Source organism: Vulpes lagopus, chromosome 8 (genome assembly GCF_018345385.1).
Source record: "Vulpes lagopus strain Blue_001 chromosome 8, ASM1834538v1, whole genome shotgun sequence".
NCBI classification, from domain to species: Eukaryota; Metazoa; Chordata; class Mammalia; order Carnivora; family Canidae; genus Vulpes; species Vulpes lagopus.
Window position 1 is genome coordinate 27,351,256 of NC_054831.1, and position 22,933 is coordinate 27,374,188.

The 22,933-nt window shown below is 54.0% G+C and overlaps 1 protein-coding gene and 1 long non-coding RNA gene across 2 annotated transcripts in view; both read left to right on the forward strand.

Annotated features, from left to right (window-relative positions):
* Positions 1-134: 134 nt before the first annotated feature.
* On the forward strand, positions 135-3,723 carry HAND2 (heart and neural crest derivatives expressed 2). The gene is made up of 2 exons (XM_041767283.1): positions 135-1,613; positions 2,931-3,723. The coding sequence occupies exons 1-2, from the start codon at positions 1,059-1,061 to the stop codon at positions 3,027-3,029; spliced, it is 654 nt and encodes a 217-aa protein (XP_041623217.1). The 5' UTR covers positions 135-1,058; the 3' UTR covers positions 3,030-3,723.
* Positions 3,724-10,354: 6,631 nt separating this feature from the next.
* LOC121497166 overlaps positions 10,355-22,933 on the forward strand; it is a 49,354-nt gene continuing 36,775 nt past the window's right edge. Inside the window, exon 1 of the long non-coding RNA XR_005989424.1 lies at positions 10,355-12,036. This is a non-coding gene — a long non-coding RNA (uncharacterized LOC121497166). The remainder of the gene's footprint in view (positions 12,037-22,933) is intronic.

Consider the following 22,933-nt stretch of genomic DNA (forward strand, 5'->3'; position numbering starts at 1 on the left):
CAATTAGCAACGAGAACATCAAAAAGTTTTATTGCGGAGAGCGAGAGGCACCGCCCCTGCCGCCCCGGGATTGGCGTGAGGAGCCTCTGACGACATATATTAACCCGAGCAGCCCTAAAGATGTAGCTGTACATGGAGATCTTGCTGGGGAAATCCGCTTGCTCCCCTCACGGCGTCCAGGCCCGGAGGACCGCCGCCGCCGCCGCCCGGGAGCCCCCGCGGCCACCGCGCAGACCCCCGAGAACCCGCGCCGCCGCCTCCGCGCCCCGGGGCGCCTGCAGGGCCCCAGGTCCTTCCCCTGAAAGAAGGAGAGGATCTGAGAAAATGGATGCAATGAGACCTCTCTGAAAACCCTCCGAGGGAGCCCGAGAGGAGTGAGGACACGTTACCCGCTGCTAAAATCACGTTCAAGGACCAAAACAACAACAACCAAAAATTTCATTAAAACAATAAGCGCCCAAGAACCCAGACCGGGCTGGTGGGGGGAGGGGAAGGGGCGGGAAGGGGAGGGTCGCATGGAGGTAGCAGCTTCGCAGTGAGCAGCCGACCCCGCCGCCTCCCTGCAGAGCCGGGCCGGCTCCTCCGACCGTGGCTCGGACTCGCCCCGGGACTCCCGAGCCAGCCTCGGTGCCAGGATCGCGGCCGCGGCGCAGCCCGGCGCCTCCGCCAAGCAGCCCCGCGGGAGCCCGGGCACCTTTGCATGAGCACGAGCGGCTTGTGCCTCCGCGCAGCGGCCCGGGGAGCAGGAGCCGGCGCGCGGGCCGGGGAGCCCGGCGGGAGTCGGCGGCGGCCGGGGGCGCACGGTGCCGGGACCAGCTCGCCGCGCCCTATGGGGAGCCGGAGGCCGCGGGGCTGCTGAGGCGGGCCCGGCGGGCCAGGCGCGGGGTCGGGGCCCGGGCTGCAGCAGCCCCCTCTGCGGCTGCCGGGCCGGCCCGGGCGCCCGAGGGCTGGGGGGCGGGGGGTGGGGGAGGCCGCCCGGCGCCGAAGCGGGGGCCCCGGCCGAGGGCGCGGCGGGGCTGCGCGCACGCTGGGGCGCGTGGAGGGGCGCGGAGGGCGATATGAGTCTGGTGGGGGGCTTCCCCCACCACCCGGTGGTGCACCATGAGGGCTACCCGTTCGCCGCCGCCGCCGCCGCCGCCGCCGCCGCCGCCGCCAGCCGCTGCAGCCACGAGGAGAACCCCTACTTCCATGGCTGGCTCATCGGCCACCCCGAGATGTCGCCCCCCGACTACAGCATGGCCCTGTCCTACAGCCCCGAGTACGCCAGCGGCGCCGCCGGCCTGGACCACTCCCATTACGGGGGGGTGCCGCCGGGCGCCGGGCCCCCGGGCCTAGGGGGGCCGCGCCCGGTGAAGCGCCGGGGCACCGCTAACCGCAAGGAGAGGCGCAGGACTCAGAGCATCAACAGCGCCTTCGCCGAACTGCGCGAGTGTATCCCCAACGTGCCCGCCGACACCAAACTCTCCAAGATCAAGACGCTGCGCCTGGCCACCAGCTACATCGCCTACCTCATGGACCTGCTGGCCAAGGACGACCAGAATGGCGAGGCGGAGGCCTTCAAGGCGGAGATCAAGAAGACAGATGTGAAAGAGGAGAAGAGGAAGAAGGAGCTGGTCAGTACCGAGGGGCAGGGGGGAGAGGGGGTGCGGGTTCGGGGGACCGGAGCTACGGGGATCTTTCCAAGTGGGCTGAGCAGTGCCGTCCCTCGGTCTTGGGCTGCATCCTCACCACGGTTGTTTAAACCGGGTTGTGGAAAGGATGGTTTCCCGAGAAGCTGAAGAGATGGGTGAGGTTGCAAGCAGGAGGAGGAGGAGGAGGTTAGGGGGGATGCTTCGCGCTGGGGATCTTCCCTCTGGGTTATCGCTGTTGCTCCAGCACCTCGGGCGTGCTTCTCGGACCCAGGGCCCCCGCTGATCTTCTGACTGCACTGGTGCAATCGTTCTATGTCCCTTAGAGCCTTCATTTGGCCTCCTATCCTATCTTGCTTTCAGGTATTTCTAAAATAAATCGCCCAGAAGCGCTAGGTTGCAATTATTGCACTATCGATCCCTTATCCCCTTCAGGAGAACCAGGCCACCACTGATTGTAGGAGAATTTTGTGGTGGTTCTCATTACAATGCTCCAAGACGTAAAGATAAACATAAAAATAAGTACTTTTAATATTAAAATGCAACTCCAATTTCTCTTTGGCCATGAGACTAAACTGTAACCTCCCAGATGAGGGTGCGTCATGGCTATTTCTTGTTTTATTTGCTTGAGCATTTTAAGCCAAACAGTAAATACCAATACGGTCGTTGTTATTGTTGTTAACAGTAACACGGACCTATAACTGAAAATTAGTTTTCTCAAGTTCCTACCAAGTCCTCCGTAGGTCAGTGGTGTTCGCAGCAGGGCTGCTGTTTAGTTTTTCTTCTTTGGGGCCTGTGGCGCTTTAGCTGGTGCATAGTCGAGTGACCTCCCGAATAACGAGGGATTTTAAAGGCCTCGTTGGAGAGGCACTGCCGTGCTGGGGGCCGGGGAGCCCCTCGCCTACCGGCCTGGTCCAAGGCACCAGGAATTTATCCCCACCTTCCCTAGAGCGCGAAGCTGGGATTACGAATGAAAACAGGGAGCCCCTACATCTGGAGTTAGAGAAAAGGCCCCAGCTCCTCCATAAAAGACTTGGAAACGGCTGGTTGTTTATAAGCCTGCCTATCCGGTAGTTGAGCGTCGCAGGCGCGTGGAGGCCTGGGCGGTAGCTAGGGCTGCGCAAACCTTTGTAGCTGTTTCTGCAGAGGCGAGGACTCGAAACCATCCCGTATCTCTCATCCCCAACTCGATCTCTCACCATCTCCTTTTTTCCCCAGTAAGTGCGGGGGGTGTCGCGGAACCAGGCCTCCTTTCTGAATTTCTCATTCCACCTTTCTCCCCTTCGTCTGTCCTCTGCCCAGAACGAAATCTTGAAAAGCACAGTAAGCAGCAACGACAAGAAAACCAAAGGCCGGACGGGCTGGCCGCAGCATGTCTGGGCCCTGGAGCTCAAGCAATGAGGAGGAGGAGGAGGAGGAGGAGGAGGAGGAGGAGGAGGAGGAGGAGGAGGAGGAGAGCGCGAAGGAGCCGGGGCCCAGGAGCCGGAAGCAGACCCAGGACTCCGGGCAAGCTCTCCAGGCTCCGCTCCGAGGACTTCATGCATTTGGAATCATCCGGTTTATTTATGTGCAATTTGCCTGCCCTCTCTTTGGCCCCCTTTGAGGCATCCGCTCCCCACTTCCCCCTCAAAAAAAAGTGGATATTTGAAGAAAAGCATTCCATATTTTAATATGAAGAGGACACTCCCGCGTGGTAAGGGATCCCGTCGTCTCCTAGATTCTCTATGTGTGAATGTTCCCTCCTGGCTGTGTAGACACCGGTGTTGCCCCCTCCCCACTTACCCAACCCCTTCCAGATAAAGACAGCAGACAATAGTGTGTATGTGAAGTGTATCTTTACTACTTGGCCTTTGGATATAAATATTCCTGGGGATTATAAAGTTTTATTTCAAAGCAGAAAACGGGGCCGCTAACAGTTCTGTTGAGGTCGGTATCTAGTGCTGTCTTTTCATCTGTGGTCGTTCCCTATTCGAAGATGTTTCCAACAGCTACTTGTTTTGTGCACTTCCGTCCTCTAAAACTAAGTGGAATTTAATTAATATTGAAGGTGTAAACGTTGTAAGTATTCAATAAACCACTGTGTGTTTTTTTTTTACAAAAACCCCAATCTTTTAATGGTTGATACCTCAAAAGAGTTTTGAAAACAAAACTGTTATACTTGTTTTCATAATATTTAAAATATTCAGAAGTAAACTAAATTATCGTGATTGCCTCTAACTTTATTTGAAAGAGTCAGTAGTTCCGATCAATCCTCAGCGGGAGCCGCAGCCCTCATTGGGAAGTGTCCTTGGTGAAAATCCTGGGACTTGGGCTCTACCCTAGTCCTGTCTCCTTCTGGCTCCCCTCCTTACCCCCAGCCCCAGAGGAGGCTGCGTGGTCTGTATTCGGAGGGTCTGGGGCCAAGAAAGGCCTTGGCAGTTCACTGGAAGGTGAAAAGGTGTCCTTGTTTTCACAAAATCAACCAAATGCCATTCTGTGGGGACTTCGGTTTTTGTTTGGGGAGCATGTTTTAGGTGGAGGAGATTTGAGGAGGATCCCAGGAGTTATTGCAGCGGCAGGAAATAGTCTACAGTTTTTAATTCAAAATGTAGGGCTTTCATCCGGGAAAAGAAAAAAGAGGGAAAGGGGAGGTTTTTATTTGTAGTCTCCATCAGGGTGATTCTCATCTGAGCCGGCCTTGGGAAGGGGCGAGCTTTTGGGGGAAAAAAAAGTCCATGATTAGGTAACAAGGAATTCTACGTCAAGTAAGAAATCGCGAACACGACCAAGGATTTAAAGGGGGGTGAAGGGGGGACTAGATTTACAAGGAGCTACAGGGAACTCAATATTAACTGCAGTGTCTGAAGTCTTCCCGGCCCCAGGCCAGCCGAGCAACCGGCTCCCTCCCCGGGCTACCAGCCGCCAGGGACGTCACCCCGTTTGAGGTTCGGTCTCCTCGAACCCCGGAACATCCCGAATGGAAGTCCCTGAGGCCTCCTTTGCCCGTAGTCTTGGCTACAGCCGGAATCTCTGCCCTAGGAACCAGAGAACCTGAAGTGCCATAAAGGACTGGCAGGCCAGGGAGGGGAGGGAGGAGGGGGAGAGATGGGGGTGGGGGGAAGAAAGGTGAAACGTATTAAAAAGCGGTTTGTTTCATGAAACGCCACGTATATAAATCTGGTGTTAGGGAGGCTTGCCAGAGGGTTTCCATCTTGGAACCCATCCTCGGGGTGATGTTCGCACCTCGGCTCCAGGCACACACGCTGCCCCGATGTCCCAGGGGTTCCCGCGGCTCGCGGTGCCCACTCTGAGCCTGTCGCCTACAGCAGGCAAATTCGCAAGTGCTGAAGGACAGACCAGCGAGTGGCTCTGCGGGTTTCTTCTGTGGGCAGCTGACAACGCGAGGGCGAGGGGTTAGAACAACTCGGCCAAAGCGATCTGAACTTTCTCCCCTCGGGTCAGGCTGCGCTGGGCCGCCGCGGTGGGCGAGGGCTGTGTTTACAGACACTTGCCTTTGTTTATAGCACTGGGGGGGGGGGGGGCGTAGGGAGGCGCGCCCTGATTTTCTATTACTCTTGGGATTCTTGTCAGTTTGACCGAGTGGCGTTCTCCCTTCCCTGCCTCCAACGGCCTTTTGCGTCTTTAATCCTTTCAAGACATCATATCCCAGGGGCAGAAGAAAAGGGTTTACTGAAATAGTGGAGAGAGTGGTGGTGGAGGTGGTAAGATTTTAAAACAGGAACTGAAGAGGAGTTATGTCCATCATGCATGTGTGCCTGTACTTGCCTTGGGTAGCTGGTCGTCTTTACCGTCTGGGCCTTACTGTACTTTGCTGGTCTAACATTTTTTCTGGTTTATTAAACACCAGCCGAGGAGATCCAGAAGAGCCTGGCAGCAGCATCGCTATGGGGCAGCTTGCTGCTGCTACACATGCTTTAAAACCCGCGCTGCAGAAATTCATCCTCTTTGTCTGGCCGGGGCCAGGCACTGCCCGCCTGCTCTCCTGCCTGCCACGACGCTTCCTCTGGCCCAGCCGCACCAGGCCCCAACACCTCAAGCATCTCGACATTCCAACCTGTGTGAAATCCCAGCTGGCCAGACATCCAGCAGACCTGACACCCCAGGGGGCCGAACCCCTAACTGAACGCACACCCTAAGTGGCAAGACACCCCAGATTATACATCTCTACAGTCGATTGGGACATCCCAACCTACCCAACGTTCCCAGCCACCCAACATCCCTGCTCCACGTTGTCAAGTCCCGGGAAGTGAGTGGTGTGCTAGGCAGGCGATTCTTCTGAGCGTCCATGCTTTTCTCTTCTACACATTTATTTCTCTTTTAACTCCCTTTCTCCTTTGCTTTAAAAAAAAAAAAAAAAAAAAAAGATTTCCAACCTCTTGCCTTGCGGGATCTGCTAAAAGGGCCTCTGTTTTAATTGCTCGGATAATGTGGTTGCTGCCATTTTGTTAAAAGCAATCACTCCTGCAGCGAAATCACAAGCTCTCTAGACAGGCCGGAGCCGACAAAAATGCAGGATTTGACGTTAAAAGCTAAATGGGAAGCTGGGGCGGCGGAAGGTAAATTGATGGTAGATCTGGCTGTCAGGGCCCGGCCCCAGACCGCCGGGCAGGCCGAGAGCCTGATAACCCTGGAGCACCAGTGGGGAGAGGGCTCGGCTGCTGTGTGTGTGTGTGTGTGTGTGTGTGTGTGTGTGTGTGTGTTCATTCTTACCCATTCTCTACTCCTTGGGAAGTAACCTGAAAAATTCAACAGAGTGGGACCTGAGCATACTCCTTGCTCCCATTCTGTTTTTCAGGATTTCCGCCCCCAGCTGGAACATTAACTGCAGCTTTAAGAGCCTTTTTCAGGTCAAAACTATGGGAAGAAGACCGCAAGATCACTTGGGGTTCTTCCTGCCTTCTAAATCCCGGACCCACTCTCTGGAGGCTTGCTGGGAAGCTCCAGCATCCCAGCGGGTTAGCCAATAGCTCTGGGTAGGAAGAGTAGGCTTCTGGGCCTAGGCTGCCTTCCTTAGGACCAGGTGGCCTGGTCCTCCCCTTGAGGAGGTGGGGGCATTGGTGTCTCCAGAAGGGGCAGCAAGTATGCATGAGTTGGGCCTGGAGGGTGGCTCAATCCTTTGCCCCTCGTCTCTGCCTCTGTGGGCTGCTGCCTCGCCTGCTGCTGGTGAGGATCACAGAGCTGGTATCCCACCGGTTGTGAAGGAAGCAGGAGGGTGAGTTGCGTGCACGCCGATTTCGCAGGAAGGGATGCCTAGGGTGAGAGTGAGCTCGAAATCAAAGCCACGGGGAGCAGAAGGAGGCAGGCTTGTGAGCTACTTCTGAGTCTTTGGCTTTGCCCAGAGAACCCGAGCCAGTTGCATGAGGTGTGCTTGCAGGGGACAATAAACTGGTCCCAGGATGCCACAGTAGCCGGAACTGCCTTGCACTGCGGGTCTCCAAAGCGCGGGAAACGTCTCAGCTATTCCTGCAGCTTTCCAGAAATGCTGTGTCTAACGCCGCGCACGCGGCTCGCAATTTTCTCTTCCACAGCCGCTTTGCGTTCCGTCTGCGCGCGAGTCCCACCCACGTGCCTGGATTTGGAAGAGGAGCTGGTGGTAGGTGCCAGGCGGAGATGATCTGCAGAGGAGGAGGCTCGTGGCGTACGCCTGGTAGAGGGCCGAATCCGTACCCCGGGCTCCGCTTGCCTTTCCAGGATCTGTTGACCCAAGGGAGCCCCTTCCCTCCACCCAGCCCCACTCCTCCGCCCGGACCCTGCACCCCTCATGAGGAAGAGGCACTACCGAGTCTCTACAATGCACAGGACTCTTAGCCTGTCGCAGCCCGCGGATGCCTCGGAGAGAAAGACCGTCCCTGCTCGAGGCCCCAGTACCTCCCTTCCTGAAGAAGCTCAGCCCCGCTGGAGGGTTCCCGTCTACGGGACGGTGGGGAGGGGGTGGGGAGGTGGGAGAACGCGGTATTTTTTAACTGTTTCTTGGAAGGGGAGGACGGGAGAGGGGGTAACTGCAGGAGAGAAAGCGGTTGGCATGTTTCCGGAGGACTTACGGCCAGCCTCTGCCCCACGAGCTCGGCCCCTCGAGCTCTGCCCCACTGCTCTCTGCCCCTGGAGCTCTGTCCCATGAGCTCTGCCCCTCGAGCTCTGCCCCTCCCATGAGCTCGGCCCCACGCGCTCGGCCTCATGAGCTCGGCCCCACGCGCTCGGCCCCAAGAGCTCTGCCCCTCCCACGAGCTCGGCCCCACGCTCTCTGCCTCTGGAGCTCTGTCCCATGAGCCACGAGCTCGGCCCCCTCGAGCTCTGCCCCACTGCTCTCTGCCCCTGGAGCTCTGTCCCATGAGCTCTGCCCCTCGAGCTCTGCCCCTCCCATGAGCTCGGCCCCACGCGCTCGGCCCTCATGAGCTCGGCCCCACGCGCTCGGCCCCACGAGCTCTGTCCCATGAGCTCTGCCCCTCGAGCTCTGCCCCTCCCACGAGCTCGGCCCCACGCTCTCTGCCTCTGGAGCTCTGTCCCATGAGCTCTGCCCCACGCGCTCTGCCCCTCGAGCTCTGCCCCACGCGCCCTGCCCCTCGAGCTCTGCCCCTCGAGCTCTGCCCCACGCGCCCTGCCCCTCGAGCTCTGCCCCTCGAGCTCTGCCCCACGAGCACGCTCCGCAGGCGACTGTCTGCCGGGCTCTAAGGGGCCTGTCCCCGCCCGCGGCTGCGGCCCGCCAGGCTAGGGAAGGTAAAGAGCACCGGCGTCTGGCTTCCCCGCGCACACCCGTGAGACTCCTCTCCCGGCCGTCGCTCCACCCCGCCCGAGTCCGATCCCTTCGAGGACCGCGTCCCCCGCCTCTCCCCGAGACGTCACCCCCCTACACGCACGTTCCCTTCAAATTCTCCCGGCATTTGGGCCGCTTTGATGATCAGATGGTAGAGCCCTGATTACAAATTTATTCCCGGCCGCTCCGTCCGTCTTTATCTCCGCTATTAGGGACATCTGGCAGTGATTAGCGCCGCGCCCGCGCCCGGCCGCGCTGCCTATCTCGCCGCGGCGGGCCCGGGGCCTCGCTGACGTCAGGGCAGACGGCTCGGAGCCATCCCAGCCGAGCTGGGTGTAATCGGCGGCCGCGCGGCCAAGTCCTCCCTGGGCCAGGCCGGCAGCTGGAACGCGCCGCCTGCTTGCGCACGGGGACTTTCTCAATATGTATTTTTAGCCCAGAAGACGTTTTTGTTTTTCTTGTTTGAGGTAAGGCGGGGCCAGTTAAAGTTCCTATTGGCCCCTTCCTCACTTTAAATTTTCCAACTCGCTGCGCCTGGTGCATTCAGCCGAAAAAGCCTCCCCAGCCGGCCCTGACTGACCTGCGAGCGCTCCACTAGCCGGGCGCCAGGAGGCTGCTCTCCTACACCAACAGCTGCGGCCCTGGCGGCGGTGCCCGCGCAGGCGAGAGGCAAGGGAGGCGGCTCTTCGCGCGGCCCTTCCCGCGCCAGCCGCCGCTTGGGCCCCACAGCCCTACGGCCACAAGGTTGGCCGTTTCTGCCCAGTGAGGAGGCTGGGCAGAAGCTAATTACAGAACGGGCCGTCTCTCCGAGCCTCTGTCTTTGCACCTGCTATTAAAGCCCAATGGATCTAAGGATCTAAGAGGTTCTAGACCCTCTTCTGCCTACCGCCCCCCTTTCCCCAGTGGGAGTGCCCCTTGGCTGAAAGGAGGATGACTGGCGGCAGCAGCAGCTTGTCCCACACTATGTCTCAACGCCCAGAGCACAGGCTAGGTATATTGTATAATTCTGGGACCTGAGGAGAACGTCCCAGACCTCCGACTTTGAGGCCCTGGGGCACTGTCCTGGTCTCTGGGATGAATCCAACTCCAGAACACTTTATGCTGGAACTTACCACCCTAGTTATCCAAAATTTCTGGAACTTGATAAAATTATAAATTCAGCCCTCATTTCGCCCCAACTTTACCAGAAATCCTGATTCAGCAGGTCAGGTAGGTAGGAGAAACGAAGTCCTCAATTTTCAAAAGCTCCCCTCCCTCGCCCCCTTTTCCCGGGATTTAGGAACCACTGCATGAGGCCACACACACCTACTGTAGCTGATTCTACATTCTTGGCACTCAGTCAACCACCACTGTGAAATACTGGACCCTGGGGGTGAGGATGGCTTTATCAAGGATGGTGGAGAGGTAGGGCAAGGCCTGTATTATTTTAAGTCTCTACAGAGAGAGAATTGACCATCCCACGAATCAGTCCTACACCTCCATTTAATTGGGCAAGTCAAGGACTCAAAACAAACCCAGAAAATGCTATTTATTTTCACACAGGTTGCAAAGCCCAAGCTGGTGTTTACAGTGAATTTAGCTAAAAGGGAAAAGAATCCATGGCCCATGATTTGAAAGTAGTGACAAGAAGATCTATTTGGGGGAGGGGGGGCAGGGCAGGATATCAAATATAAACAGGAAATCCAGTGGAGAAAATTTCCCAAATGTTCACCCCTTTTCAATTCCTTGAGGCAACTCAGTACACCAGATTCCAAAGTGTCTTCATGTAATCTAGAACGGATGAGGACCATTTCCTCCTAAGTCAGTGAAAATGTCACATTTGAGAGAGCTTGACTCCCTCTTTTACCCAGCAGAAGGGGAAGGAAAGTTTGGGGGCGGGGGCTTGGGACTAGAAAGGAGGGGCCTAGCTGTGCTTTTAGAGTGGGGAGGAGCAGGTAATAGCCGCACAATGTAATTTCCCACAGTGCTGGGAAGTGGCTTCCCCATGATCTTCCTTAATGATGTAGTCTACTCAGGCAGATAAGCAGTTGTCCAGATAACACAGACTCAAAAACAAACAAAACTAACAACAACAAAAACCTACACTGCTTTTGCCTACATTACTTTTTATTAATACTTTCTTGCACATAGCATAAATGATTTTTTTACTTGAATTAGGTAGAAAGACTCCACATGGGCCACATGCCCGGAAAATCGCAGTTTTTATTTCTAAGCAAAGGAGATAGGCTTGCAAGCAGCTAAATCGTTCATATAAAAGATTACAGGGTACTCACCAACCTCCTCCCCAGCTAATAAGCCAATTTTCTCAAATAGTATATTTAATGCACAACTAACCATGAACAGCCAGACCCAATCTAATGCTTCCCTGTGGCCAGATGGAGTGTTTCAAAATATCTTTCTTTACTGTAGAACCAAATCATCCTGGCGAACAAGTGCTAGAGTCAGGGAGACCTGCAAATTCTTCTGTAAGAAGTGGGGTCATTCGCTGTTCACTTGTTTGCTGCTTCACCAGGTGAAAGGATTTGAAACAGTTTCTTACTTAGGGACAGAAGTTTTCAACCTTTCTTAAGTAAATTGCCTAGAGAAGAGGCCAAAAAAGACACCATTCTAAATCAAAGTCGCTGTTAATATCCCCTTCCAGAAAAGATGGAAGCCAATGACTACTAAAGCCAGTACGTGGTTGGCTTCTATTTAAAGTGGGTTGCTGTTGCCTTGAGCTGACAGTTTTGTCTTTCGGATAAGGCAGAAACGCAGGAAAGAAAAAATGCGTGCTTGTTGCTTTTATTCCTAAAGAAGAAAATGCATCTAAAGTCTGTAACTAGAATTTGGCGGTGAAGAAAAGCTGGTGCGGTTTTAATGGGAGAAAGTGGCCGCCAGGCCGCCTGACCATCGCCTTCGCTTTCCAAATCTGGTTTTCATATTCTCGCTCAGTAATTACCCAAAGCCATAACTGTCTCTGAAATTATTCATTAAAGTCATTTTCAGGGATTCTCACAGGATGACTCTTTTACGTTTATGATCTTCTGAGAGCAATGACATCAGCCTCTGTCTCTTTTCCGCTTTTAATTAATGCGCTGGTCAGAGGAGAGGGGCCCGGCTGCGTCGGTGGGGAGGGGGCGGCCGGGGGAGGCGGGGGTGGAATTCGCTGGCCCCTCTGCTCCCGGTGCGGTCAGCTGAGCTCCGGCGCGCAGACATCCTTTGATTAAGGAGGGTATTTCGGGGAGTGCAGGCTGTGCAGAAGATCACGTCTGTGCCCTGTGGTGCTGTCAGCAGTGACAGATCCCAGATGGGGCCGCTACTGTATGGCAGATTGAGTTTCTCAGCAGAAAACTCACCCTCCCTCCTAAACGTCTTCAAAAACCTTCTCCAGATACTACAGGTCGCTTCGTGTGAAACTGAAAAAGCCCATCACCAAAGTCGGTTTTGCGCGCTTGTGTGTATGTCAGGTCCTCCCCCCACCCCACACACACACACACACCCCGCCGCCTCCTTCCTCTTTTTTTTCTCGGCGCTTCCTCCTCCTCTGAGCATCTTCGACCACGCTGGGCGACCCGGCTGCCGAGAGCGCAGACCTGACGGGCCTGCTGGTTCCTGCTCGCGCGGACCCACAGCGCCGCGGCGTCGACACGACTCCGAGGGGCCCCCGAAGGCAATCCGGTGGGTAGAAGCACGGCTTCGGGTATGTGGGGCAACGTGGAGCACCTCGCGCAGCTGTGGGGACGGGGGGGGGGGGTGGAGTGGATGGAAGCCAAGGCGGAAGCACAGAGCCCCCGCGCTCCGCTCCGCTTTCCCCTCCCCAGTTTTCCGCAGCGGAGCGCCGTCCCGCGAGCCTGAGCACCTTCGAGGGGCAGCGCTGAGCCCGTGAAGGGGGGGTATGTGGGCAGGGGAGGTCTGCAGGGATCAGGAAGGGGCTGAGGGCGAGCCCCGGGGCCAGCAGGGGCCCAGCCTGGTCCTGGATGGGCGGACGCGGGATGGGGAAAGTCCTGGCTGAGGCCTCAGCCGGGAGGCTGGACCAGGGCATCTCCAAGGTGTGATGCGGCGCAGCGAGACCCGGCTTTCTCCGTGATAAACATCCGTCCCTTCGCGAGTTGCCAGTCTGGGTCCCGAGTTTCGCATCCCTGGGCACACACGGGTTGGAAACTCCGTTGCAAAAACATTTGGACTTATTTTAAACCTTTATTTAAAAAATAAACAAATGCCGCGTGCCCCTGCTTCCTCGAAGGCAACGGAGATCCCTACCCTCCTCCCTTCCCTTCTGGAGGGTTCCTAGGCGGGCTCCGGGGGAGCAGCAGGGGCCAGGAGAGCAGGGAGGAACGCAGGACGCTCGGATTCTGCTCCAACGTCTAGATCCTACCCATCCTGACCCCCCTTGGTCCTCTTAATTATGGAACTTGGAGCGTTCCCACGGCCCTGGGCCGGGGAGAGGGGGCACGAAAGAGAGACAAGGCAGCAAGGACAAAAACCTAGAGTTTTGTTTTCATTTAAACGTACGTAATTTTTTTTTTCTTTCAAAATACTCGTGCAGTCGCCTCCACCTACTCCCACACCCCCTCCCAGTGAGGGCAGTTTGGAGAGCCTTCATTCGGCTTACAAAAGAGCCTCCAGGGACCCGAGAGAAAAAGCTAAAAATACCGCAGACAGGAGGCCCAAGTCCAGGAGGAGGTAGCCGCCTCCCCCAGCCATGCCCTGCCCTGCCCCGGAGGGGGGCCGGCTGTCGAGTCCCCTCCGTGGAGCCGCGGGCCGAAGCCCGGGCTTGGCTGGGCGCCCTCCCTGCAGCCGCCGGGCCAAATCCTCCTGGTCTTTGCGTCCTGGGCCGCGTATTTTGTAGCCACGCGGGAGTCACCGGTCCAGTCTCTGGTAAAATGAGATGTTACACTATTTCACGCTTTCCATTCCGCCTCCTCTGGAGACTCGGTTTTAAAGACTTACTTTGAAAAAGAAGGTGGGGCTACAGGATCCCACTGTATGGCCACAATATTCTGGTCACGCAAGTACCGTCTCCCAGTTTGTAATGACCTATATGGATGGATGTATACAGCTGTTTGCGGTTCTGGGATACAGGCTGATTTGGGAGAAACCTGTGAACTCCTATTATAGCCCTCTTCCGAAAAAAAGAAAAAGAAAAAAGAAGAAAGAAAAGAAAAGAAAAGAAAAGAAAAGAAAAGAAAAGAAAAGAAAAGAAAGAAAAGAAAAGAAAAGAAAAGAAAAGAAAAGATCTAGCAGTTATTTAATCCCCCACAGTTCCCCCTAGGTTATCAGGTAAAACCACAAAACTCTTTATGTAAAAGCAAAACACACACTGAATTTCAAAACTCCCGCTCGCCCCCTTTATAAGGCAGCTTTTATTTTCACGGCCCACGCTGGATGAAAGTGGTTTATTTTGATTTTTCCCCCCCCCCTTGTACCCACACGCCTTGTAAAAAGTTCCTGCGCCCCGGCCCGGCCTCCCTCTGATGACCGCAGGGCCTGGCTTCCAGACTGAAGCCCCCGCCGCTCGGTTTTCAAGTCCTCGCCCGCAGCCGCGGTGGAATCGTGACCCCGCCCGAGCGGCGAGCCCCCCGGGGGGACGCCTGGCCGGGCCCGCGCTGGGGCCGGGACCTCCCAAGTGGCGGGCCTGGGAGCCCCGGGCCGCGCGGTCCTCTCCCTCCCTGCCCCCCCTCCCTCCCTCCCCTGCGCATTTTGCTCGTTTTCTGCTGGGTTCCACAGCTCGCCTGCACTATGGCGCAGCACTTCTCTTTCCCATTATTTTTTTTTTCTTTTTCCTTTTTTGGTTTTTCTCTTGCCCTACGACTCTCGAGCACCTTTTTACCGCTCTCTCCGCGCCTTCACGTTGAAATCCCAGGCCCAGAGAAGCAAAGCGGGGCTTGGTCGGCATCTGGGGGAACGAACCGGGAGCCCCGGGCCCCTGGGCGCCGCGGCGGAGCCGCACCGGGGCGCGCTTCTGCGCAACGTCAGCGCGCTGGGTAATTTACCTTCCCTGGGCGTCTGTCAATATGACTAATTTCCATCGGGGTCAAAATGCCTTTCCCCGGCAGTCCATCTTGGAGCGCTCTCTTAGCAGCAGACCCGGTTAGCTGTTTTGTTTCCAGCCCTAGGAATACAGACCCTTGGGGGCGTCCCTGCCCGGGCAGCTGGAGAGGCGAGAGGAACGTACGCGGTGTCGACTGAAGGCAGTTTTCCTGGAACTACGGATTAGGATGGGGCATCCGGCGTGCCTTTTAGATCGCATTGCCCACCTCGTCCTTGACACCAATGCTTTCTCTAGAAACAGGAAATCAAAAAAGAGAAACAATGAATTGTCCCAGTTTTCCTCTGTCGCCTGTAAATCCCTACGGGGCTAACCATCTTCTCCGCATTTCAGGGTGTGATTTAAACGTAGGTTATGCGCGCGTGTCCTGCTAATCTGGCCTTAGACAGACAATATATCATCCGGGCGGTGTGTTACAGTAATTTCGAAACTGCTACGACTTCTAGGTGTGAAATCAGTGCTGTGGATGTAAAGATTCTCCGGGACTCGATAGACGCTAATTATGCTGGTTGCATAACTCCGACTCACTTTTTAAGAAATGAGAAGGAGCCGGCGTGGCTCTGTGCTGAGGCAGGGCGGTTCCCTGTCCGCAGCGTTCTCTCCTGCCTGCCCAGGGACCCCAGACGTGGTGAGCACTAGCCTTTGAGAGCATTAAGTCGCATCTCTTGGGTGTTGGGGGAGGTAAACTTCTCCAGTCCAGCGGAGAGTAAAAGTCTTCAGACAACCCCTTTCCCTGCCATCTAGGCTCAGGCACTGAGGCCCCAACTAAAAATCTTCCTCCAGTTAAATTTTTTAACAAACCTTTGGGGAAAAAAACTCGTCTCTCTCCACCCCTCTTCTTAATGGCCTTTAGGCAAGTTAAGTACTTGGACTTGAGGCAATTAGGCACTCCAGTGGAACCCGAAGGAAATAGAAGAACTAAAAAGTCAAAGCAGAAGCCCTAGGAAGCTGCACAGAGGTTGGTCTCAAGTCACCGTCCCTGAATTCTGCCCTGGGGTGGCAAGCACCTCCGCCCCTGACCATACCTCTCACCGTGGCCGGAGTCCCCATGTGCATGCGCGCACACGCACACACACACACCCCTCTTACCTTCTCTCTCTCTCCTCTGTTGGTGCATTTATGACCTAATGAAAGTGTATCCTTTAGGGAAAATTTCTGTCTATAAAATGTGAAATATGAAGAACCTGTTTGAATATTCCCACTCCAGGCCAGGCCTGATCTTAAAGGGTTTTTTTAGCATGAACACCTTGACTCCTTCTTGTACTTCCATAATCACTCTGTTATTTTCACTAAATGATGAGAATGGATTCTAAGTCCCTATAGAAGGAAAAAAAATGTCTCCCGCCTGAAGAGGCATCTTTATTTGGGGGAAAGTCATGCCTTAGGGAAAAATGATTTCATTTTCTATTCATTGTCATCTTTGGAAAACCCTGGCACCATATGTTCCAAGTTCTGCAAACAGCTGGGGAAACCAAGGGCTCTTTCAAGTCACTTCCTTTTCCTTCCTGCCCCCCCCCCCACTTTTCCCTAAATGCCACCTTTTGGAGTTTTACAAACCTTGACCAGTTCTTTCTCCTGGTCTGTTTCCTGAAATCTCTCCTGGTTTCCAATTTAAGAGTATCTCCTTGGAAATCACATAGTTAACCATCTGTTTTTGTGGGAAAAGGTGACTGACATTGCGTTTGGGGAGGATTTGTTTATTAACACAAAATTATTCCCCTTGTGGTTTTCTATATACCATACCTTTAAATAAGAGTTTTTAAAAGTCCCTTTCATATTGCAATTTGACCTTCGCCCTGAGACCAGTTTAGGTTGTTTACTAGCAGGGACTATGCAACAGGAAAAACTGCAGGAGATGTAAACACTAGTGTCAGCTGAAGAGCTGCATCCCTCAGTAAGGTGGAGTTGTTGGTTTGCATATTTTTTAAAGGGCGCAGGAGTTTGAACTTCTAAGTTTTTTTGGCATTCAAGGGCCATCTAATGACCCGGGGCGGGGGGGGGGGGGGGGGCAGAATTGGATTGGTTGTGTTAACATCACTAAAGGAATTTATACTATCCTCTTTTTTTGACTTAGGCTTAAAACATTGTTTCCTGAGTAGAATTTGCCTAATAAAAACTTTTGCACCTGGTTAAAGCTTGAGGGAAAGGAGCAGAAGTCCTAGGGCAAAGTGTTTAGCCCACCCTCAGAGGACTGGAAGGATGTGTGTGGAGGGGGAGCCACCGAGGGGCGGCTGTTTCTAGGGAAGGATCTTGTCCTCCTCATACAAAGGAGGAAAATTGTCCATTTTCAAGTGTCTATTAGGAAACGTCAGTCCTTTTTCAGATGTGTTCTAGTTTAACCTTTGTACTTAGGACTGAGCTCCGCCAGTCCTGCAAGTCTGTGTTCCCAGTAAAACCTGATTTAACTGGAGGAATCGATAGCTTTAAACTGACAAATATTCACATCTAGGGATAAGAAAGGAATATTTGAGGAGGAGAAGAGGAGTGTGCATTTTGTCTCACCTAAAGTTTTATATTTCTGCATAAATCTGCATAAAGTATTATTTTCTAGTCATATTTCTAGCTTATGACCAATTAAGCAAAATAGAAAGTCTATGGTATGTTCTAGATCTCCTCTAGATCCTCCTCCCTGAGATATTATGTCTAAATATATTTACATCTAGCATCTCTCATATATACCCTGATCAGATTAATTTCTAATGAATAGGCAGTAATTCTCATGTGTCAGAAACCTACAACATGTACATGGGAATACATCTGTCCAGGTGCTTCTCCCATTGTTCATTTCTTGAACATCCATCCTGAGCTTCTGAATGCATAGAAAAGCAAATAGGAATATAATCTCTATGGATCTAAAATGAGAAAAGTTACTCCATTTGTATCCATTTTGCTGGTCTGGAGGGCTTGACAGTGGGGGGAGATCCCTGGAAGCTTTGAAGAACTTTAAAAGAGACTCGCACCAAATACAATCTGGCCAGGGTGTAAGATGCCTCCTGATTGTAATTAAAAGTATCTGGGAAAAGAGAGGGCACATGCAGAACAAACAATTTCTAAAAGCTCCAAACTGGGTTGTTTTTTTTTTTTTTTCTCTGTGGTCGAGTCCAAAGAATAAGGAAGCAGGGAAGAAAAGAAGAAAGAAAAGCAAGCAGAAAAAGTGAGGTTATAACATTCTAGAGTTGTGGGAATGTGGCTCATTTTTTGAGGCAAACTCTTTGAAACACAAATTGGAAAGGACTAAATTGTTATGCAGCAAATAAGTCATAAATTTCCTCCTCCTATAAGGGAGGTTTTGCCCCATTCTAGCCTGTAGATATTTTGAATGGGTTATACATAAAGGAGAAGGGGATTGGGACATACCTATGTATTATAAAACGACAGATAAACTTGGCAATATCGTAAGTAAGCGTATGTAGACTCTAGAGACCTTGAATATTTTGCCCTTTACAAGGCAATGAAAGATAAAGATAAAAGCCGGAGTTGATTGCTCCCTATACAGAGCAGGGGGTACCTTCAGTTATATTGTTGCAGTTCTCAGAGAGTCTCAAAGAGGTCTTGCTGGCTGGCACTGACTGACCTTGACCATCTTCTATCTAGGAGTCAGATGTGGATGGAGAAGAGGACACCTCTCCACCTCTCGTAGGAAAAGTACCATGCACAGAGCCCCCTGTCAGGGATGGAGTCAGTTCTGCTATCTAGGGTGTTCTGTGACTTCCCGGTACCTGGCTAGAACTGTAGTCACTAAATTGGCTCAAGCCCACATGCTCCTCCTCACCACGCCTTCCCCTGTCCTTGTAAATGGGGTTGGAAGCATCTTCAGCTTTCTTATAAACTACAATCATTACTGTGTGTGTGTGCGTTCAGGGAGAGAAGTTCTCTTTAAGCATATAAATGCTAAAAGTTTCTTTTACTTCAGGCTTCCCTGCCTCTCTCTCATAATAAAACTAGATGCAGTAATAATAAGAAAAGCTCACTGCTAATTCCCTTTATCTCCTTTGAGCAGATTCTTGCCAGTCCCTCTTAAGGACCTACTGCCAGGTTTTAGTCTTAGTGGCTTTCAGATCGCCCACTGTGTTCAGCTGATGCCCTTGTCAGACCAGAGGGCACTAGGTTTGGTAAAAAGTACCCCAAACCCTCTGCCCCCTGAAGCCCTGGAACTGTTCATCAGACTGGAAGCCAAAGGCCCCCATAACTCTAATTAGTGCGTGCATATGTTGGCCAGCCTCTTGGCTGGTTTTATGGGGTTTCTCTGGTGGTGCATGAATTGTCCGGGTCAGATGAGGATTAGGGTTCCTAATGAATCATAAGTGTACTTGGATGGTGGCTGTGTTCAGGAGACCTAGGTCAGGAGACCTAGGATAGGAGACCTAGGAGACCTAGGTTCAGGAGACCTATCCCTGGTGCTCTCTTTCTTCACCAGGAGAGAAAGACTGGTTTGGGAGGAACTAGGCAAGGAGGACACTGTTAGAAGTTTAAAATGTCCTTTTCATCTGCATCTTGTCACAGAAGATTTACTAGTTATACACACACGCACACACATCATTCAGAAGTAAGAAGGAACGTTTTTTCTTGAAAGTATTGAATTTAAGACTGGAAATAGGCCTTTAGAGTTCATCTGTTCTAACCATTTCTTTCCAGATGAGAAGACTCAGGCCCAAAGATGCTCCTGCTACGCAGCCAGCATGTGCCACTAATTAGTGAAACTGGGAGTGGTGAGTTCCTCTCCTCTGGTTAGATAGTTATTTCCAGGGATCTCTTGTTTAAGATAAAGGCGTAAAGAAGGAGGTCGCGGTAAGAACCATTTTTAAGAAAAGAAAAAATGATGTAGAGGATCAGGCAAGAGGAGAGGTAGCCAGAGAAATGACAGTCTGGGGATGGGTTACTTGAGCAGGCCTATCTCCATCATTTCCTGAAAGTCTTTACTCGACTCCAAGACAATTATTAAAGGCTGATGTTTTCACAACACAGATACTTTTCGTCTGTGTGTGTTTAAACCAGTCCAGGAGAATAGATTTTTTTCTCTTGGGGAAAGGGAATGGTGTTTTTTAAAAGGGAAGCAGCTCTCATCAAAAGGCCTCGTGGATCTGGTGACAACACCGACACGCGCTTCGCTTGGAGCCTGGAAACTGTCAGGCGGTGGAGGCGGGGTGGGGGACGCCAGCACTGCGGAGTCCCAAGGTGAGCGCTCGGGTGGGGTGGGGCTGGGGGAGGGGGCCTACGCCGGACCAGGGGTAGGGGTGGGGGGCTGGGGGGGCGCGGCCCCACGCCGTCTCCGGTACCTTTCTGGAGCTCCGGGCGGGCTGCGTCCCTGGAGAAAGGCTGAGGCTCGGCTGCGGAACTGGCGGCGGTTCACAGGGAATCTCTGAGGGAGGAAGGTTGGTACATCCCCGCGACTGAGAAGGATGAAATGCGGGAGAAGAGATGGGGGGGCGGGGGCAGAGAGATTGGATGCTCAGGAAACGGGGCTTCTGGATCTCTGCAGGGAAACAGGGTCCACTCGTAGTGTGGCCGGATCCAGTCCGTTGTCGGGGCTGAAGCTCGCGCTTGGGCAGGACGCGCCCCTGGACGCCCGGTGGGGATCCACCAAGGTGGCTCTGAGTTTTGCACAACCTCACGCTTTCAAAAAAGGGTGCTTCCTTTAAATATAATTATTTTGGCGCGAGTCTCGGTGGGATCTGAAGTCGAAGGCTCCCCCAGCCTTCGGCTGTCTTTTCTTACTCCCCGGAAACAGAACTGAACAAAATTAAAAGTCAGCCAAGGAAACTAAACAACAGCCCCCACAGGCCATCCCACAACATAGCTGGGGGAGCAATATTCTGGCTTCAGCGCTCAGGTTCGAAATCCGAATAAAAGGAGCCAGCTCTTGGATTACACCCCGGGGACAGCACTTTAATGTAAATGTAAAATATGCTTGTAATAATCACTTGCGAGCCCTGAAGCAGCTCTAGAGTCTCTGTTTAATTATGGGGGCATGAGAGGAGAATTACCAGCTAATTAAATCCAATCCTATTTGTAATTCTCCCTCCGCTGCTGCCGACTTTAAAATGCGAAATTGCTTTTTAAACGTGCCTGCGTATGAATTTCTTAACACACGTGAAAACTGAAGGAGAAGCATGGGGGTAAGGGGCGGGGGAGACAGAAAGGAAGCAGGCGGAGAGAGCAGGCGGCTGGGCCGCAGCAACCGGGTACCACGAGGACTCTCCACCCGCCCGGCCCGCGCTCTGCGTTTAGCCACGAACGAAGCCATTTCCTGTCTTCGCAGAGGTTTCGACCTCCACTGTCCCGGAGTAGGATTTCTCTCGGCTCATGGCCGTCGCCCCAAGGAAAGCCCCGGAGCGCAGAGGAGGCCCCCCGCCCCGTGCGCCCCCCGTGGCCCGTGCGCCCCCCGAGTCCCGTGCGCCCCCCCCCGCCCCGTGCGCCCCGGGCCCCGTGCGCCCCCCGCGGCCCGTGCGCGCCCCACCCCCAGCCCTGTGCGCCCCGCGGCCTCGCACGGCCCAGGAGCGGGTTCCGGCCGACCCCGGGGAGCGGCGCGGGGAGGAAGTGAGCTCACGGGGGAAAGCAGGAAAGAGAGGCTGGGGCCGGCCGCCGCCAGGCCCCAGGCACAGCGCTGCGGCGCGCGGAGCCGGGGCGGGAGGAGGAGTCCCCGCGAGTCGGGTCCGACCGCCGGCGCCCGCGGAGCAGGCCGGGGGCCAAGGCTGGCTCTTCCAAGCTCCGGGGCCGCGGGCCACCACTCCGCGTGGAGCCACGCCTCCTGCCCTTCCCGCTCCCTGGAGGAGGAGGTTCAGGCCTCCTGGACAGAAACCTGAGGCTGGAGATTTAGGGCTCTTTGCAGGCGGACGAGCCCCCCGCCCCCCCCAGTCCCTCCCGCGGCGGGAGCCTCTGCCTCCGTCTGCCCTGCGCTCTTCCACATCCCCCCCCCCTCCCCACCTAACCTCTTCTTTCATCAGCGCCCCTCTCAAAATCACGTCCTGGAACTCTGATTTACGATTCGAACGTCGCCTGATTTCATGAGAAAACCAGGGTGACCTCGGCCACCCATCCTTGACTACGCGGCTGTACTGGGGAATTAGAATAATATTCCGGGGGTCTGTTCCAAATGGGGTACCGTCGGCAGCCAACTACACGGTCACCCAACTGCTCCGAGGCAGCCTGGTCTGGGGAAACGTTCCCAAGGGGAGCCGGGCCACGTCTCCTGGCAGCAGGCCCTGAATGCAGAAAATAGGAGCCTGCAGCTACCCGCGTTTCCAAACTGACGGTGCGCCCAACAAAAGCGGTGGCACCTGTTCCCAGGGGAGGCATAGGCTCCTCGGCCTCCGCTGCTCCAGCCGGGCCCGCCCTGCCAGCCGAGTCGTTACTTGGTGGTAGTGGAGAGGGTTCTGATCTGAAGACACCTGGCGACCGGCCAGAGCCCGACTCCGGGCGGAGTGGGAGCTGAGAGGTCGTTTTACGCTGTCCTGGGGAGACCCTGGTCCCAGGCCTTCTTTGGTGCCTTCCTGGGGGGCCCTGCCATCGCCCCAGGACAAGTCGCTTGGGCACCAACCTACAGCGGGGCACGGCCGGTGGTCTGTCTCCCCCTGTTGCCGGTCTGTGGTTTGGGCGTCCTGCAATTAGGGATCGCTGAGGCCTGGGAGGTAGGAGAGTCTGAACCCCTCTGTGTGCCGGGGTCGAGGAGTGTTGTCAGACTCCGAGGAGGGGTCCTTGTCTTCTGGACCCAGTTGGGAGACGCTTGCCAGGCTTGTGCCTCCTCGATCTGTGACCGATCCATTGGAGAAATTTCCATCAACTAGGACCTTTCCATTTCACATCCGCTCATACCCCCTGCAGAAAGCACTCGCATACCTCTTGTCATCTTTATGCAGTGAGTTAATAGGTTGTTTCATAAAATCAGTAAAAAAAAATTTTTTTTAATTAAAAAAAGGTAAAAAGTCAGTCTTTATCGTCTTTTTTTTTTTTTTTTGACAGCAACAACATGTTTATTTTATCATCCAGCTGAGGATATAAACACAAAACACTTCTTAACTTAAGTAAAATATGAAAACATCAGGCAATTCCTAGACTACTACTACAAATGTAGTCTTCACCTACAGTAAAAAACTAAGCCAGTCAATCATTTTGGTCTTCATCCCAGTCTTTCTTCCCACTTGGAGGTTTGGGGCCACCAGCTGGTTTTGCCATGATGATCTGATCCACTCTAAGGACAGTGATGGCAGCATTCGTAGCCAGCTTGATAGCCCAGTATTTTCCCAAGTAAGTGTCTAGAATACCAGCTTCCAACATGTCCTTTACAGCAGGAACTTCAGCCTCAATATCTAATCCGACGTTCCTTTAGTAGGGAGGTACCTTTAGTAGGGAGGTAGTGAAGTTCCAAGAGGCTGCCTAGCGTCGACCTCCTTGGCCAAGACCGGAGAGCCTACAAGGCTTTACTGGAGTTTCTCCCCAGTGCTGCCAGCTTAGCCCCCAGTACCCCCACCTCTTCCGTAGTAAGTAGTCTTTGTGTTCACCGCCCCCTCGTTGGGTCCTTAATTCCAT

Bases quoted from the DNA above. Each gene is read 5' to 3' on its own strand.
- HAND2 (XM_041767283.1), top strand. From the start codon at position 1,059: ATGAGTCTGGTGGGGGGCTTCCCCCACCACCCGGTGGTGCACCATGAG. The intron at 1,614-2,930 runs GTCAGTACCGAG...TCCTCTGCCCAG, and splicing joins AGAAGAGGAAGAAGGAGCTG to AACGAAATCTTGAAAAGCAC.